Consider the following 20,409-nt stretch of genomic DNA (forward strand, 5'->3'; position numbering starts at 1 on the left):
GAAATATGCCGTAAATAGCTTGGTATACATTTATTTGCAGCATAGTGGTTATTGTTCATTGGAGTGTATGTTTGGTGACTGTGGCTACTTTAAAAGGGCTCCAGTTGCATGCTGAGATATAAAATGATTTGGATTAAACTTACACAAGGCTTGCATAAAAACTAATATAGCAGGAGGAGAAGGTGGAGCTGTCTTATATTTATAAATTTCAGAAGATCAGTCTAATAAAAGAGCTCAACCACACATCGGTTTCTAAAACATAACTTCTATTTAAAACCCATTACATACCGATCAGTCTAAAAATACAGTAGTAATAATAATAATTAAAAAAAAATCCTTGGAAAATAGAGACATGAGGGTGTCAGCACATCAACAAAGAGCTTAAAAAAATTATAATAATTTCATTGTGGTACGGCACCAAGCCTACAGAGGCTCTGAAGAAAGTTAGTTTTTGTGTGTGTGTGCTTTACACAGGATTTTTTTTAGGCAGCGAAAAACAGGTTTTCTCTCTGTTTGTGACTCTCCACATCCAAGTTTGGTCTGCAGAAATTGTTTAAAAGTATATTAATCTGTATATTGATCTGTAGTACAGTAAATACAGACAAGGAAAGTCCATACAAAAGAACTCACTACTTCAGGTTTCTATGTGTCTCTTTCAGAAAAGCTAAATGAGCTGAAAACAACATTCAATGTTAATGCACTTTGCTACAGAAAGGTAAAAATATTAATGTTTATTTAAATAATTATCTCCAGTCACAGCTTATCTGCATATGACAGATATTGGAGGCCAACTGGGCAAATATAAACAATAACAATGTACGCAACATGGCTAAATGTACACTATCACTCAAAAACTTGAGGTCAGTAAGAATGTTTGGGTGAAGAAATTAATATTTTTATCCACAAGGTATGCATTAAATCAATCAAACATGACAGTTAAAAATATTTAACATTTTAGATTTCTATTTCAAATAATTGATGTTTTTTAAACGAAGCTTTATAGTCACCGCCTTCTAATTAAAGGATCTGATACCATACTGTGTATATATATATATTAGTTAATGTAATATCATATGAAAGACAAGTGTTTTGGTGACTGGTGGACAGCCTGTCAATGAGAGAAAAGAGAGCTGGATATTAAAATGCGCCAATGAAAGCCCATAAGAGTTCATTCATGATCCACAGAGCACTGATGGAATCTGTTCCAGCTGAACTTATCCCAAAATCCACCCTCCTGTCAATTATTTTCCCAGATGTATGCTGGCAGACTCACCAAAATGTAAAACTAAGGCCAAAAGGGGCTGCAAAGGAAGCATAATTAGGTCAAAAAAGACAGAACAGACAGCTGTGAGAACTCTCGTGCTCAATATGGCTTCATGCACCTCTATAATCCAAGGGAACGCTGCTTGTGTTGACTATACTAGAAAACAACATGAAGAATGTAGGTAAACAGAAATTGAACAGCATTCTTTAATGATACCGTCGCTCGCTTCAGTTATTTGATATGTTTTGTTTGTGTGCTAATGAGGCTCATTTGTGTGAGACATCACACATTTAATGCACAGCCAAGCCTCATAATTAGTGTGTCCTTTGAGGTGTTTGTTCCTATAAATCAGAGCCAGTTAACCTTTTAAAATCATCTCAGAGCTTGCAATACCAAGCTCATCCTTTAAGATTCAGATGCATCTTCACCAATATCTCTCTACAAATAAAACTGCACAATCCAATAGGTGAAATATGACCTTGAAGATGTTTTCTCGTATTGGGAAGCTCAAAGCGCCTGATTACACACAAAAGCATCATGGAAGCTTCCACTTACCAGCTCGGAGAGTTCCATTACTGCATAACATAATGGGCGGCATTATCAGCCACTCAAACTTCAAAGCAGATCAGTTTAAGTGTGAAAATATGCCATGGTTCAAGTATACTACTCTGTGAAACAAATGCTAGATATGCCCAACACAGCAGGGAGAAGAGGTTTATTTGAACACTACAGGGATATCCATCTGATGGTATCTCAAGGGTGCTGTTAACCAGCCTCACTGAGCACTCACTCATCACAGATATCTAAAGCTGCTCTGAGAGGGGCGTCTTGCAAGATAAGCACTGTGTATGGAAGGTCTGACCATTCTATGTTTACAGGCAAGAGCCTAAAATATCTCATTGGCCGCAGGGGAGTGCTAAAAGAGAAGTGTTTGGGGCCTTGCCTCTGCTCTCTCCCTCAGGCTGTCGAAACGGGGCAGCTCTGGGAGCTGTGAAAAGCGGCGGTCATAGATGCAGAGATGGAGATGCTTATCCAGGACTCGGAAATCTTCATAGCTCCGCCTCACGATCCAGCTTCGTCCCTGTGGGGTGGTAAAAGAGGGCTGTAACTTAAAAAGGTAAACAAGCAAGTGTTAGAGAGTGTTGACGTTTGGTCTGCAGGGTAAATATGAGTGCTCTGTTCTTGGATAAACCTTGTCTGGCCAGTGCAGCAACAAAATGACCATGAACAACAGCCACTTCAGAGCAACCACATTACAGCTGTGTGTGTTTAATCCTGGACAAAGCAGCATTCAAAGCATTGATGAGAGGGACAGTGACCACACAGTATTTGTTTTGTTTTTTTGTTTTTTTACAGTTACAGCTAGATTTGCATTTGCTGAAGGAAACGCTAATACTTTTAAATAGAAAATAGAGTCTTCTATTTAGAGAATGTTTGGGAAAAATGATATATAGAGAGGCGAATCCCAGTTCACTACGCAATCAGTAGGAGATGAAAAAACACTGCATCAGAAGAAAGATATGTTTAGTGTTCACAAAACAACAATGGCTGAGCTTAAGCAGGGGAGCTCTGGATTTTATCAGCTAATATAAAGCAAATGATTAAAAAAAAAGAAGTGTTGCATAAAAAGGAAGCTGTTACATCACAAATATCTGTGGTCTAAATACAATAAAGAAATAGTTTATTGCTTTTTTTATATATATATAATTTTATACTTTTATTTAGCAAGGATGCATTAAATTGTTAAAAAGTAACATTAAAGTAATGTTTATTGTTACAAAAGATCTTTATTACAAATAAATGCTGTTCTTTTAAACATTATATTAATCAAAGAATCATAAAAAAATAAGAAATGTTTCCTGAGCACCAATTAAGCATATCAGAATGATTTCTTAAGGATCATCTGACACTGAAGAGTTATGAAGCTGAAAATTCAGATTTGCCAACACAGGAATAAATTACATTTAAAAAAAAATAAAAAAAATGTATATATATATATATATATATATATATATATATACACACACACACACACAGTTATATGTTCTAGACATGCAGTACACTGCCATTCAAAAGAACATGAACTCAAAATATACAAGAGCGTGCCTGAAAAAGGCTCAATCTACATAATTACACTACATTAGGGTCTGACAGCATGATGCATCAGCAGCTGTATAAAGCACCTGAGAATAGACCTGTTACGATAACAACTTTTTGTTGTGCAATATATTGCCCCAGAAATAATTGCGATAAGCGATTATTTAAAAACCATTCATTTTAAAAACCATTTTATGCCACTAAATATATAATCATAATGTAACAGCATAATAATGCAAGAAGGCCTACAATCACAACAAACTTTGTGAAACATATTAGTTAAATATTTAGATCATGGAAATTAAGTATCAAAATACTAGATACCTTAAACCTGAATAAATAGTAAATAAACATTTTCTAACAAAAAGTGCAAAGTAACAAGTAGAAAAAAATAAAAATGCACAAAGAACTTGAATGGAGATTTTTTCATAGACAGATTTGACCCTGACCTTCTTTTCTCTGTAAATTAAGGGTGCACACCATTGCTGAAATACACTACTCAGCAGTCAGATGTCTGTATGCACAAAGGCACCGGTCCCTAAACAAGACCATATCTGCAGATGAAACTGTTTTTGTAAAGGCATTTTTTAAATTTGAACTAGCACCTCATGGCTACACCACGTTATGCACAAGAAGCTGCAAAATACACAGACGCAACAGGAATGTACAAAACATGGTGACATAAATGTTTAAGTAAATATAATGGGCGATAAGCACATATTTTGCGCGACAAGTTGATATATTGATTATTGCAACAGGCCTACCTGAGAATTACCAATTTGAAGATGCTAGTGAATATGAAACAGAATATGCTGATGGGATCCTATGTAGAAGAGTGTGGGAACAGACTGAGTGTGTTAATTTTCTGGTGGATTCCCTTTGCCCCTATGCATCAATCATCCTGACATTCCTACTCATTGCTTGCATTCCAAATCAATTTTGAATACTGTTTTATAGCTAGTAAAACTATACCTGCCATTGGTGTGAAGATTAGACAAAAATTAATTTTGGACTCTTGTATACGTGATAAGACCATAACGAATCAACCTATATTTTTGCTAAATTTACATTGAATAGACCAATTATCTGCTTTAAGGAACACCAAATCAATTTATGAGACTACCCCTTTTAAAAACCTATTCATTTTTTTCTCTCTCTTCTGGAATATCTGCATTTTTCCCTTCATTTCTTCAGTCTCCAAGCCACAGAGCCCATATTCACAGTAAATGGAAAACCTCAATGTCTTTGATTTGACCTAAAACATCTCTCTGAATCAGGGCCAGGGGGGAAAAAAGACCTCAAAAAATGCTGCTGTACTAGCGCACACATAGGGAAAACAAACACAGTTGTTCGGCCTTCTGCTGCCAGTGCATTTCATAGGGGTCTGAGTGGTGCATTTGTTAGGAAAATCTGCAATGAGAGTGGAACTAAAGAGCTTTTCATGTGCGTCTGATCCCTGTTCATTCAAACGGCTCCTGGCCAAATCTGCACCCTCAGTCGTTAATTTTTCCCCCCTTTATAAACACACAGGAGCAGTGCTGTGGATTAGGACATCTCACACACCAGGATTGAATGAGGTTTCCACACACAAACCAAGACTTTAGATATTTTTCCACTGACTTTTCAACCAGAGCTGCCAGCGCTTAAATCAAGTGCACAAGAAGCAAGCTCCTTAAAACCAAAATTTAAAGGGACAGTTAATTTCATGAAAACAGTCCAGTTTCATTTTTGAGTGGATTCTTGCTTATTTTTTTGCTTTTGTAAAAAAGGATGGCTGAAAGTTTGTAGCAACCAACCACCAAAAGCCAAAACGAAGGAGGTCTACGTCCCAAATTTATAAGCAACAGCTAATAGTAGGGCTTAATTTATAGCTCTACTGGGGTTGTCTCAAGTAGATGATTTAATCTCTCCTCCTTTTATTGTGAGAACCACATTTTTGCATCTGCAGATTGGTACTAGATTCTGCTAAACTTGTTTTCAGAAGTTTTTACAGTTTTTAACGTGGCAATCCAATGTGTGAGACACTGAAAAAAATGCAAGAAACAACCTCTGCAACCTCATCATTTCACCAACAAAGAGAAGTTATCAGAATACTAATAAGAAATAAATCACTGGAACATGCGCAATCACACAGGAACATGATAAAAGCGGCCGTTTGTTTGCATGCTTTGTTAAATATTCAAATTCAAAAGCATCGATGTTTTAACTATAGAATAAGTGATAGGCTACATTGATCATAATGATTTAATTTATCAGGACTCAAAATTAATCACACATAAATACACTTATTTCTATTTTTTTTTTAATGCTTATGGAAATAGCCTGCTTATTCAGTCGAGCCTGTTTCTGTTTATTTGTAGCCACAGCCTATACGTCACATTTAGCATGAATGATAATATCTCTATTTTTATAAAAGCTCCCGAACAAAAACATTATTATATTTTCTATGATAGGCAACGTGGAGCTACAACTCTCGAGACAAGACTTGTGACAGATAATATTAAGTGACTAAATAATTACACTATTGTGATAGAGACTAAGAAGCTGACGTCTGATTTCTTCAAGTGGTCATATTTACAGTCTTTTACATCGCTTAAAATATTTCTGCCTTGTTTAGGTGATTATAATCCACATCGGATCGCGTTATTTCAAACACTCGCTGCTGACTGAAAGTGAGTTTTGAGCTCAACTTATTTTAAAGTGTTTAATGCTGGTGTTATAGCTGTTAGCTTTCTGAAATGATCCGCAGCGCATACTCTCTATTTTTATAAAAGCTCCAGAACAAAAATCATTATTATATTTTGATGATATGCTACGTGGAGGTAAACTCTCGACTAGTGTTGTCAAAAGACCCGGTACTTCGGTACCAAGTCGGTACTAAAAAAAATTAAATGTGACGGTACCAGGTTTCTTGAATCCGTGTTCTGCGGGTCTCTGTGTGAATTAATGAATGGCAGAGACGTGCGGGAACGTTTACTACATAGACTGAAGCGCATGACACTTGCATTAATTTCAGCATCTGAGCTTCAGAGTTCTCTCTCCATCAAGCGATCTGAACTTTTCAGTTCATCTCAATGGACGCACAGCGCACCTGTATTTGATGCTCTGTAAACTCTTTGTGAAGACGCACGACTCACCGTCGCTGTAAACTATTCTTTGTTGTCTTCTCCTGTCAAAATAATGGAGTTCATTTAGAATTATTCATATTAATTTTTTCGAACAAGCAGAAGACATACCGGTTTCTCTGCTAGTGGGCGGAGCTAATGCGCAAATGGCAATTTCATTGGCTGGCGCTGATCTAGTACCGTCCCTGTTTTGATTTCAGCAAATCAGTTTGACCGAATGCAGACAACGTGATTAATATTCATGAACCCAGCAGCTCATCAATTCATAGTGCATTGTATATACATTAGTATGATAGTAGAATTAGTAGTAGTATTACCTTTTAATAATAATTAATATGATCTATTACTATTTTTTTTTTTACAGAAACCCTCAATGACCAAAAATATCTTAAGCATCACCACCAGTCTTAAGTTCAGTTAAAATGACAAATATGCATTCATTAGGCCTAAAAGTTAATTTTTACATAAAGGCATTGTGCTAGAAATATTACTATTTAGTAAAATGTATGTGATACTGCTACTACTGTTGAAAAAATGTATAAAACTAAATTTTTTTTGTAAAGAAATAAATCACAATATTTCTTCCATGTTTTAATTTTAATAGCAAATCCCCTTTATTTACCAAAAATAAAATGTGTTTAAATTTCATTAAAAGACAAATTAAATTTGGGTGAAACTTGTTTACTGTTTTTCATAATTATATAACTTGTAGAAAAACTTTAAACACAATAGTAAATAAGTATTAAAAATGGCATTGGTTTTATTTTTAGTGCTAAAAAGTAATTTTTTTTAATTAGCATATTTTTGTGTTTTGCTTTGGTACCGAGAACCGTGGATTTTCACTGGAATCGGTACCAAATACTGAAATTGTGGTACCGTGACAACACTACTCTCGAGACGAGATTTATGACCGATAAAATATGTTAAATACCGTATTTTTCGGACTATAAGTCGCACCTGAGTATAAGGCGCATCAGTCCAAAAATACGTCATGATGAGGAAAAAAACATATACAAGTCGCACTGGACTATAAGTCGCTTTTATTTAGAACCAAGAGAAAACATTACTGTCTACAGCCACGAGAGGGCGCTCTATGTCTTCAGTGTAGACTACAGGAGCACTGAGCAGCATAGAGCGCCCTCTCGCGGCTGGAGACGGTAATGTTTTCTATTGGTTCATTTCTCTTGGTTCATTTCTCTCGGTTCAAGTCAAATTAATTTTGATAAATAAGTCACACCTGACTATAAGTCACAGGACCAGCCAAACTATGAAAAAAAGTGCGACTTATAGTCCGGAAAATACGGTAAATACACAATTGTGATAGAGAATAAGAAGCTGACGTCTGATCTCTCCTGGTTGCATTTACCATGTTTACTATGGTAACGTTATTAATGTTTAGCGTGCACAATCTTTTACATCACTTATAAAGACTTCTGCCTTGTTTAGTGATTATAATCTACATCGGATCAAGTTATTTCAAACACTCGCTGCTGAGTAAGAGTGATTTTTGAACTCAACTGATTTTAAAAAGTCTTTAATGCTGGTGTTATAGCTGTTATCTTTCTGAAATGATCCGCAGCGCCAAAGCGGGCCAGCTGGGGCTAGAGGAGTGGTTATGAACAAAGGCGGAGTTTCTCCAGCTCTGGAGAGCGTCAGTGCTGCGGATCATTTCAGAAAGCAACAGTTATAACACCAGTATTAAAAACGTTTAAAAACAAGTTGAGCTGAAAAATCACTTTCAGTCAGCAGTGAGTGTTTGAAATAACTTGATCCGATGTGGATTATAATCAGCATACAAGGCAGAAATATCTATAAGCGATGCAAAAGACTGTGCACGCTAGGCATTAACGTTACCATAGTACACATGGTAAATATGACCGTTGGAGAAATCAGACGTCAGCTTCTTATTCTCTATCACAATCGTGTATTTATTTAGTAACATATCTTATCTGTCATAAGTCTCGTCTCGAGAGTTTAGCTCCGCATAGCCTATATCATAAAAATATAATGGTTTTTGTTCAGGCACTTTTATAAAAATATAGAAATGATCATTCTTTCTAAATGTGATGTATATAGGCTATTGTGACTTCAAATAAACAGAAACAGACTCGACTGAATAACTACAGAAGTTCTAAGCGGCCATGCATAATAATTTTTTTCCCTTCTTATTTTTTTCCCTTCTTGACTTAATTTTCTCGTTATCTCGACATAAACATAGTCGTTTTCTCATTATAACGACATGACAGTTTTTACTGTTGCTATAGTAACAACTCAACTTTGACAGGCATCTGATGGACAATCATGCAGATGCTCTTACTGTAGCCTATATTTCAGCAAATTTTGATCAATCACAGTTGATTTTTCCAGAGACAGTACACTAAACTTTTAGTTTTTCTAATTAACATTTCAAAACAACACCGCGAACACAGGCTGAGCGCCTTCAGGATGCAGAACTATTCTAAGATCTTTTAGAGCTGCTTGGATTAAACTCACTTTTAATGTTCCCTTTATTTGAAATCAAATTATTTATAATTTGTAATTTTTAGTAGTCATTATATGCTGTGACGGATATCGTGCGTTACAAGCTTCTATTTGAAAACAGCGTTTATGTGCAGTGTATGTGTGTGTGCAGAAAAAAACGATTACAACATTATAGAACAAAACTGAATTAAATTAGCCTATCTACTTTACATATACACCACATTTCTCTTCAATATGATTAGCAATAAAGATGTATAATAAGGAAAAGAGGCACATCACAAATAGCCTACATCGTTAAATCCCATCCTACTTTAGATAAACAGAACATCCCCACTTATTAACTAACAATCATGTGCTTTAAAGAAGCACAAATATAGATATAGGTGCAAACAGAATACAGTGGCATCAGCCTTGGTTTTGATAAGCAGTTATTTTATGACAGAACGTGTTGGTTAAATGCATCTAGCAAGAACTTAATACACAAAATAATCATATTGATTCAAGCATTTAACATTTATGAATTAATTAAATGTCAGTAATTGACAATACTGCACAAATTATAGTGATTACGGGGAAGGTCCGCATACAGTGGATAGTGTACAACACCCCATCAGTTATGGTCAGTTCTATAGTGCCACCTGCTGGCACAGTTTTGTAACTTCTTAGAGAACAACTTTTGTGATGTCGTTATAACGAGGAAACAACTTTTGTTATGTTCGAGATAACAAGAAAATTAAGTCGTTATAACGAGAAAACAACTTTCATTATGTCGAGATAACGAGAAAATTAAGTCGTTATAACGAGAAAACAAGAAGGAAAAAAATTATAATGCATGATCGCTTAGAACTTCCGTAAATAACAGACTGTGTTCATAACATTTTATTTCTGTGTGACTAATTTTCAATCCTGATAAATTAATTCATTATGATCAATGTATCACTTATTATAGCAGCAGAGCCTCTGGCCCGACGGTGGAAACGCAGCGCTATTTTGGCCTCGGTGCTACAGGTCAGAGGCCATTAGCCCCGCCCGGCCCGTTTTAAGCCCTGGCTCGCACTGGCCCGACAGTGGAAAAGCGGCTGATGAAACGCACAAAGTTACCAATGTGTTTGTGCACAGACAAAAATTATTACACAAGATATTGTCTTACCTGACAGTAGATCTGAACCAAATACACAGGCTCTTTTGACTCCAGGCCATTCCGTGTCACTTCAGTCTGTTCATCTGCGAGGGTTAACTGTATAGAAAGAGAAGATGAAAGAAGGGATGAACAGAAAGAACAGTGCACTTTCTCGTTTTAGTGACAGCTGCAGGCTGCTGATGCTGAAAACACATAAGACATCCATCACATCCTGTTGCTATTATGAAAAGCTTTGGTGCGATCAGTGAACAAATGACTAGCAGTGACGTGTCTCTATGTAGTCAGGTGCAGAGACGATTCTTCGGGTTAGAAGAGGTCTTAAATGATTTGTCACCAGCTGAGCATATTGTCTGCATATTATAAATAAATACAGAAGCACTGAAACAGTGAACCCCATGACAGATGGAGCACAGTCTGAGCCATGCATGAAAAGCAGTCACTGATATTCGGATTACATGTCTTCAGTCCATTCTAGCTTTTCAGTGGCATGAATAAAGTAGATCAATTTTGTGTATAAACCTTCCTAAGGCTTCATATTAACTGAGACATTGCATGAAATATTTATAAATATTTAATATAAGAGAATTATATAGCATTATATATTATACAAATAATAAAATCTTTTTATTATCAGACAACAATAATGTATGACTAATTTATATCATTTGTAAAAAACAACTCCTACCAAACCCAGCATATAGACTATTAACTATAAAGTCTATTAAGATTTTACCCATTACATCATCTCATTCTGTTCACACACTGAATCTGTGTGTGTGTGTGTGAATGCCTTCACTGTTAGTGACAATTTTCTGCTGTGACTCATTTGAGTTTGTTCATACTGTGAGATGGGTAATGACCTCAGTGAGAGACAAACAAACACTGGAAAAAAAAAAAAATCTTTGTCTTGCCAAAAACAAAGGGTGACTTCATCTCTGTCAAGTGCAGCTAGTCACACTCCCACATAAAACAAACATTATCATGCAGAAAGCATCTTTGCTTGACTAACATAAACTGTATTTAAAGAGGAATGGGCCAGCAAATATATCTGCTTTTTTTCCCAATAGAAGCTTTGACAGCATATACTTGTACTTGAGGAAAAGCATTGAGCTGTAAATCTTGATAGAGTGTATAAAAGCATCCAGGTAGATCCACTGATAATTTCATTATATACACAAAATTTCCCTCAAGATCAAAATAGTGTTTCTCCATCTCCATTCATCCACTTAAATAGCTTGCATGAATGAGGTTTACACAGGCAGCAATAAAAGAGAATGAGAGTGAAAGAACAAAAATAAAAGCACAACTGTAACCACTTTGTGCTTGTTTACAACTGATATTAACATCCATTTCAGGTGATCTGATCACAAGTTGTCAGAAAATGCAGTGTCAGTTTGTTTGTAATTAGTGTAAATGGAAACTGGTGAGATTTTAAACCATTGGTTTGGTGGAATGATTACATTTTAGGTTCTGAGCTGTTGCCCAGGTTGCATTTGCATTCACACTACAAATGTATTCACATGTGGTTCTGATTAGATTACACAATGTTTTGTATTCATCTTCCACCTACATACTGTTAGCGTCATCCACTCACTTAGTTTTCATTGGTTAAATGCAACACTATATAGACATTAGTGCCGGAAAAGTTTGTCAAAGAACAGTCTCCAATTTGTATTCGAATGACCCAAATAAAAGTGAATAGTACTAAATGTTCCTTTAAATAAGAAAAAAAGAGAATGTGAAGCCTGAAATCTGCATTCAAATCTCACACAAATGTGTGGCTAGTGTTAATTACACTTGAGTTCAGAAAGCAGGTTGTATTCCTGTCACGATGAGTGAAATCTCAGTGTCACTGCACTCTTAAGAGTGAGAGGCTTATGCCCTTAAATAAGGCAGGGTTACAGAGAGCTGTGAAGTATTAAATATCCATCTCAGTGAGTGTGCAAGTGAAACTTTAGACATCTTAACAATACCACACGAAGGCCCGGCTGAGCCACGGTCTAAGACTTCCATTCATTTCACATCCTTACAAGCGAAAAGTGAAATCAAACGCTCCTGCTCTGATGTGAGTGAAGAAACAGACCTCTCACCACCAAGGTCTATTTGAGAAGAATGGGAAGAGATTAGAGAGAAGCACAACCAGGTGTACATGAAGTTTGGAAAAATGTGAGCCAGTGCAGCTCCTCGGAAAACCCTGGGTAACATGAGAAGTACTGACCCAGTTAAAACCAACTCTTCAACAGCTTGCCACTGCTGAGAGAAGGAGAGGTATCCCCGCCACCAGTGCCAGGAAAATCAACTCAGATGGGCTACCAGATCAAAACGGTTAAGGAAACATACTTTAGCAGTGACCACAAAGGGTTTTAAATATGAAGTCCCATGGAACACACACACACAAAATCACTTGCAGTAGTGGTTAGCGATCCTTGGCGGGACAGAGTTTCCAACTCTATTGTTTGGTGGAGACCTTGTGGAAAGCATCTAGGCTTGTTGGGGATTCTTCAGCTAATCACTTACAAGCACTGACAGGCATGAAAGATATTAAAACACTCTGGTTGCTCAGGATGCACTGAGCTCCTCGCAAGAGCTTTTACAGAAATCCATTTAGCAGTGTAAATCTCCATAGGGCATGGTTACGTAGCACTGATCTGAAGTACAAAGCATGAAGTCAATCACCCTAGTGAGACTTGAAGACATTAGGTGTCTTCTAACAGCATGTCTGCAGCATTTAAGCGTAAACAGAGAGATTAAAGTAAAGGTATGACCAAGAGCAAAAGAAAAAGGTGGCAAAATAAAACAAGCAGTCAGCAAGAGGGGCAAAGTCGACTTACAGAGGTGCAACATCCAGTCTGAACTGATTAAGGCAGCATCTTTTGTTCACCCCGAGATTTTGAATGCACACTGGAAGCTCAATTCAGAAGCCATAATCCTAAACATTCAGTCGAGCATATGTGAGAGAAACACACGTTGTTTTTGTCCGGCACAAATCCACTCTGCAGAACACAGATGTCAGTTGAGTTTTCCACCCCCTCCAGTCCGCAGTCCCGGCTGAGTTGTTGTGAAGCACGAGGACTGAGGTTCCTTCTTCGGTGCGCTCCTGCAAACTCACACAGAGCGGAACACTGCCTGCACGACTTTTTGTAAAATTGCAGTTTTCCAGGACTACATTGTAGTTTGTTTTTCCAAATTTTTGATGAGATGTTTCAGTCCTTCTCACTACATGTTATTTGCAATTCCTCAACATCCGAGCACACTCACTGCATGCTTAGTTTTCTGGCCAAAAGTGGTTTGGAAAACACATAAAAGAAAAAAAGATGATGAAAAAAGCAGTTCTCCCTTTGCATCTGTTGTGGTGTCCTTTTACTACACGTTACTTGTTTCTCCAGACTCGGTCCATGTCCCCCCGTTCCCAACCCCCAGCATCTCCCCCTTTCACTAGCTTTCAATGGTACAGTCCCTGGGACAAAGCGCAGGGCCGGTGAGCCAACAGAAACAGTGGGGAGAGCTGTGAAGAGGGGGTTGCCCTTGTAGGAAGACAAGAGCGGTTCTCCAGCGTGTGCCCTTTACTCTCATCCAGATCCTCTGGGACCAGTGCAGTCCAGAGCGATAGGAACAGAAGTGACAGAGAAAAATGTTAGTGCTAAGGTGAGAAGGTCTGGAGAATCCTTCATAAATGACAAAGGCTGTATTGTCTAATAATCACACTATTGTAGTGGCACAAAAGACAAAGAGCGGAAACAAAGAGCCTCCATATGTCTCGTACTTTGGCAGCGGGTGTTTTCTGTTCAGAGCCATTTTTAATTACCTAATTATCATGTTCATTGATGAAGACAATAAGGACAGGTCAGGATGGTTAACTAGTTCCACAACTGACTATTCATTTAGTGAAGCTAATCAGTTTAATGTAGCTTTTTTAAAAGGGCAATACAAAAAGAAAATTCTGTTATTTACTCACACTTGCGTCGTTCTTAACCTGTGTGACTTTGTTCTGCACAACACAAAAGAAAATATTTTTGAATGTTTCAAGCATTTTTGTACTGTGAGGTCCACAAAATTGGAACCACCTAACATTCACTGCATGATGAAAAAGAAAAAAAAGAAATGTAATGAATGCCTTGAGGTTTAGACACAAGGGTGAGTTAATAACTTTCAATATCGGGTGAACTATCCCTTTAATATTTTAATGGTGGTTAAAGAGAATGAACTTAGAGATGCAACTTCTTGAAAACTTCAGAGTGCTAGAATTAGAATTTCTAAATACATCATATTTTATTTACTGTCACTAAAGCTACCAAAACATAGCTTTTGCATAAAATTTACCACATCAACAATACATTTAACAATTACTGTCAGTCTGCTGTGAGTAATGTTCCTGTTATTATGTATAATTTAAATCCTTGTTTGTGAGATTGATGGTAATTTTGTGTAATGCAAAAGTTTCAGTTATTTAGCCTATTTGCTGAATATCTGTCAGCTGACAGATTATAATGCACTCCACATCCAGATCCCTAAAAATCGTGTGTGTTGTGTTTCTGTTGGTCATGATCCTAGACCAGAGTTATTATACAGCTCTTCCTTTCCACCAAATAATCAACTAGTCCTTCGGACAAACAACTAAATGTGTCTACATTTTCATTTGTAATGAAGCTAAAGTGGGCCAATTGTTTTACGATTACCATGTATACATGCGGGACAAAGCCAACATTACATTAAACTAAAGCATTTACAACATTAAAAAGCTTAAGTCAGACTGAAATCAAACCATTTATGCAAATGTATTTACTAATCAGTCAATTTGAAGGTTTAACCCTTCAGACGTCAGGGATTTTTGGGGAAAATGCTGGATTTTGACATCAAAATTTCAAAAGCTTGAGGCTTAAAGATAGAGATCTACTGTAAAAAAGAAAAATGTTGGACATAACCGAAAGTTTACGTGGGGTGTAAATATACTCCTCTAATTTGCATATTATAATGTAATCAGGGGCTGCCATCTTGAATTTCATAATATTCAGGAAATAGTAGATATTGAATTGATGTTTGAACTTATTTGCCTGTTTTTTTTTGTCTTATCCTCATTCCAAATGATCAGAAAAGAGGAAACTAGGGCTGGCGATATATCGAATATTAGCGATAATATCGGAATAATTTTGACGATGATGTACAATTTGAATATATCGGGAATATCGAATATTTCAAATTCAAGCATACTTTCCCAAAAGAACGCGCCGAATGTCCAAAAAAGGAACCTGTAACTGCTGACTGCTCTACGCCCCTCTATTACGAGAGCTTTAATGATAGCGGTTGCCAGATAACAAGAGTTTAAATCTCCGAATCAGAGCTCCACTGATACAAGGATACATTTTCTGCCCGGTGTTTGCTTATTTTAAGCAATCTGGCAACCATGCGCACGTGCTCACTCCTCATTGCGGAAGAGCCGCCGACGATAATCTGAAAACACTAACAAGCTGGAATTGAGCGATGTAATGAAAGCGTCGTTCAGCCGGTCTGTGTTCTGTCGTGAGATCTCAACTGTATTGTTTGCATTTGTGATCGCAAAATAAATGCACTTACTCGACCGCTGAAGTTTGAATAGAGAAACATAGGCTATGGCCATTTGGAATTACTATTGGGGAATTTCACTGATATGTTTACCAGTTTCCATAATATAGACAGAGGGAATGCAAAAGTCTTTGGTATTCATTTTATTTATATTTATATATAAGAAATAGCTATGTGCTTCAGCAACTAGCTCCCCATCTAAGAGGGTTTTTAGTGTCAGTAGGAACATAGTTTCATGCCACAGAGCTTCTCTTAAAACCACAAACAGTTGACAGACTTGTGTTCTTAGCTTAAAAACTTGTTAAAAAAATTAAAATAAAATACAGTTGCATAGTTTAAATTGTGAATTGCATGCACTAAAAAGTTGACAGAATGCACTTTCTGTAACTGTTACTTAATTTGCACTGCTTCAGTTACATATAGGCCTACATGTATTCATTTAACAAAAATGAATAAATTTTTTTTCTCCTCTCCCTCGCTCCAGTTTTTCACAAGTTCATCAAACAACCGCAGTAAGAATATTTCCTCAAGCACGGTGAGTAATGGCTTCTCCCGTCATTGTTACTTGCACCTCTTGCCACATGTACAGTTTATCGATCGCTGTCGCTGATGAGGGATTCACATGTGATAAATGCAGGGAAATAGTTAGGCTGACAGAGAAGATTTCAGAATTAGAGACACGCATCCAAACTTTAATTGAGGACAGTAAGAATGTTAGGGCTCTAGATACGGCTTTGGATGTGTCTAGCTCAGGGATTCCTGTACATTGTTCGGTTCCGGAAACAGAGCCCCAAGCAGCAGGGCAACTGGGTGACGGTGAGGCAGCGTAGTCGTGGGTCAAAACACCGCTCTTCTGTTCCGATCAAAACATTAAACAGGTTCTCCCCACTCAGTGATGCACCCACTGAGAAACCTGATGAAAGTGCTCTAGTTATTGGTGATTCTATTGTACGGAACGTGAATATAGAGACACCAGCCACCATAGTCAAATGTTTACCGGGAGCCAGAGCGCCTGACATCTTGGCAAATTTAAAAGTGCTGGCTAATGCTAAACGTAAATACAGTAAGATTGTTATTCATGCCGGCGCTAATGATGTTCGACTTCGCCAGTCGGAGATCACTAAAAATAACATTAAAGAGGTGTGTGAACTTGCAAGCACGATGTCAGACACTGTAATATGCTCTGGTCCCCTCCCTGCTTACCGTGGTGATGAGATGCATAGCAGATTGTCATCACTCAATGGCTGGATGTCTAAGTGGTGCCCACAGAATAACATAGGTTTCATAGACAATTGGACGAGCTTTTGGGGCAGACCTGACATGTTTAAAAGAGATGGTCTTCATCCCTCCTGGGGTGGCGCCACGCTTCTCTCTAGAAATATGGCAAATAGTCTTAGTGTTTATACTTGACTAACTGTGGCCCAGGTCAGGAAGCAGACAGACTGGCCAAACCGACCGTCTGCTAGCTGCCTCCCGTCACAGAGGTCAGTTAATTCTCAGCACATAGAGACTCTTTCACCTAGATATCACACTATAGAGACTGTGTCTGTTCCCCGAACTAGAAAATACAAAAAACGTCCAAACCAAGTTAAGATTAACAATTTAATTGAGGTTCAACAAATAAAAAACAGAAGCAATATGGATAAACAAATGATAAAGCTTGGCTTATTGAATATCAGATCCCTTTCTACGAAAACACTTTTTGTAAATAATATGATCACTGATCATAATATAGATGTACTCTGTTTGACAGAAACCTGGCTAAAACCTGATGATTACATTATTTTAAATGAGTCCACCCCCCAAGATTACTGTTATAAACATGAGCTACGTCTAAAAGGCAAAGGTGGAGGTGTTGCTTCAATTTATAACAACTTTTTCAGGATTTCTCAGAGGGCAGGCTACAAGTATAACTCGTTTGAAGTAATGGTACTTCATATAACATTATCCAAAGAAACAAATGTTAATGATAAATCTCCTGTTATGTTTGTACTGGCTACTGTATACAGGCCACCAGGGCACCATACAGACTTTATCAAAGAGTTTGGTGATTTTACATCCGAGTTAGTTCTGGCTGCAGATAAAGTTTTAATAGTTGGTGATTTTAATATCCATGTTGATAATGAAAACGATGCATTGGGATCAGCATTTATAGACATTCTGAACTCTATTGGTGTTAGACAACACGTTTCAGGACCTACTCATTGTCGAAATCATACTCTAGATTTAATACTGTCACATGGAATTGATGTTGATGGTGTTGAAATTATTCAGCCAAGTGATGATATCTCAGATCATTATTTAGTTCTTTGCAAAATTCATATAGCCAAAATTGTAAATTCTACTTCTTGTTACAAGTATGGAAGAACCATCACTTCTAACACAAAAGACCGCTTTTTAAGTTATCTTCCTGATGTATCCAAATTCCTTAGCATATCCAAAACCTCAGAACAACTTGATGATGTAACAGAAACTATGGACTCTCTCCTTCCTAGCACTTTAAATAAAGTTGCTCCTTTACGCTTAAGGAAGGTTAAGGAAAACAGTTTGACACCATGGTATAATGAGCATACTCGCACCCTAAAGAGAGCAGCCCGAAAAATGGAGCGCAGCTGGAGGAAAACAAAACTAGAGGTATTTCGTATTGCTTGGCGGGAAAGTAACATATCCTACAGAAAAGCATTAAAAACTGCTAGATCCGATTACTTTTCTTCTCTTTTAGAAGAAAACAAACATAACCCCAGGTATTTATTCAATACAGTGGCTAAATTAACGAAAAATAAAGCCTCGACAAGTGTTGACATTTCCCAACACCACAGCAGTAATGACTTTATGAACTACTTTACTTCTAAAATCGATACTATTAGAGATAAAATTGCAACCATTCAGCCGTCAGCTACAGTATCACATCAGACAGTGCACTATAGACCCCCTGAGGAACAGTTCCACTCATTCTCTACCATAGGAGAGGAAGAATTGTATAAACTTGTTAAATCATCTAAACCAACAACATGTATGTTAGACCCTATACCATCTAAGCTCCTAAAAGAGGTGCTTCCAGAAGTCATAGATCCTCTTCTGACTATTATTAATTCCTCATTTTCATTAGGATATGTCCCCAAAACCTTCAAACTGGCTGTTATTAAGCCTCTCATAAAAAAACCACAACTTGACCCCAAAGAACTAGTTAATTATAGACCAATCTCGAATCTCCCTTTTCTGTCCAAGATACTAGAAAATGTGGTATCCACACAATTATATTCCTTCTTAGAAAAAAATGGTATATGTGAGGATTTCCAGTCAGGATTTAGACCGTATCATAGTACTGAGACTGCTCTCCTTAGAGTTACAAATGATCTGCTCTTATCATCTGATCGTGGGTGTATCTCTCTATTAGTTTTATTGGATCTTAGTGCTGCGTTTGACACAATTGACCACAACATTCTTTTGCATAGACTTGAACACTTTGTTGGCATCAGTGGAAGTGCATTAGCATGGTTTAAATCGTACTTATATGACCGCCATCAGTTCGTAGCAGTGAATGAAGATGTATCCTATCGATCACAAGTGCAGTATGGAGTACCTCAAGGCTCAGTACTAGGGCCACTACTCCTCACGCTTTATATGTTACCCTTGGGAGATATCATCAGGAAACATGGTGTTAGCTTTCACTGTTATGTTGATGATACTCAGCTCTATATTTCTTCGCAGCCCGGTGAAACAATTTGAAAAACTAATGGATTGCATAGTCGATATAAAAAACTGGATGACGAGTAATTTCTTACTGCTAAATTCTGAAAAAACAGAGGTGTTAATTATAGGACCTAAAAACTCTGCTTGTAATAACCTAGAACACTGTCTAAGACTTGATGGTTGCTCTGTCAATTCTTCGTCATCAGTTAGGAACCTAGGTGTGCTATTTGATCGCAATCTTTCCTTAGAAAGCCACGTTTCTAGCATTTGTAAAACTGCATTTTTCCATCTCAAAAATATATCTAAATTACAGCCTATGCTCTCAATGTCAAATGCAGAAATGTTAATCCATGCATTTATGACCTCAAGGTTAGATTATTGTAATGCTTTATTGGGTGGTTGTTCTGCACGCTTAGTAAACAAACTACAGCTAGTCCAAAATGCAGCAGCAAGAGTTCTTACTAGAACCAGGAAGTATGACCATATTAGCCCGGTCCTGTCAACACTGCACTGGCTCCCTATCAAGCATCGCATAGATTTTAAAATATTGCTTATTTCTTATAAAGCCCTGAATGGTTTAGCACCTCAGTATTTGAATGAGCTCCTTTTACATTATAATCCTCTATGTCCGCTACGTTCTCAATACTCAGGCAATTTGATAATACCTAGAATATCAAAATCAACTGCAGGCGGCAGATCCTTTTCCTATTTGGCGCCCAAACTCTGGAATAACCTACCTAACATTGTATGGGAGGTAGACACACTCTTGCAGTTTAAATCTAGATTAAAGACCCATCTCTTTAACCTGGCATACACATAACATACTAATATGCTTTTATTATCCAAATCCGTTAAAGGATTTTTAGGCTGCATTAATTAGGTAAACCGGAACCGGAAACACTTCCCATAACACCCTATGTACTTGCTACATTTTTAGAAGAATGGCATCTACGCTAATATTTGTCTGTTTCTCTCTTGTTCCGAGGTCAACGTGGCCACCAGATCCAGTCTGTCTCCAGATCAGAGGGTCACTGCAGTCACCTAGCTGG

The 20,409-nt window shown here is 37.3% G+C and overlaps 1 protein-coding gene across 1 annotated transcript in view; it reads right to left on the reverse strand.

The window, feature by feature from the left end:
- Positions 1–616: 616 nt before the first annotated feature.
- LOC132117233 (rho GTPase-activating protein 32-like) overlaps positions 617–20,409 on the reverse strand; it is a 118,861-nt gene continuing 99,068 nt past the window's right edge. The window contains exons 6-7 of the mRNA XM_059526390.1: positions 10,118–10,204; positions 617–2,345 (exon numbers count right to left, since the gene is read on the reverse strand). Of these exons, the coding sequence (XP_059382373.1) occupies positions 2,181–2,345; positions 10,118–10,204 (252 nt within the window). The 3' untranslated portion in view covers positions 617–2,180. The remainder of the gene's footprint in view (positions 2,346–10,117; positions 10,205–20,409) is intronic.

Source organism: Carassius carassius, chromosome 36, assembly GCF_963082965.1.
Source record: "Carassius carassius chromosome 36, fCarCar2.1, whole genome shotgun sequence".
NCBI classification, from domain to species: domain Eukaryota; kingdom Metazoa; phylum Chordata; class Actinopteri; order Cypriniformes; family Cyprinidae; genus Carassius; species Carassius carassius.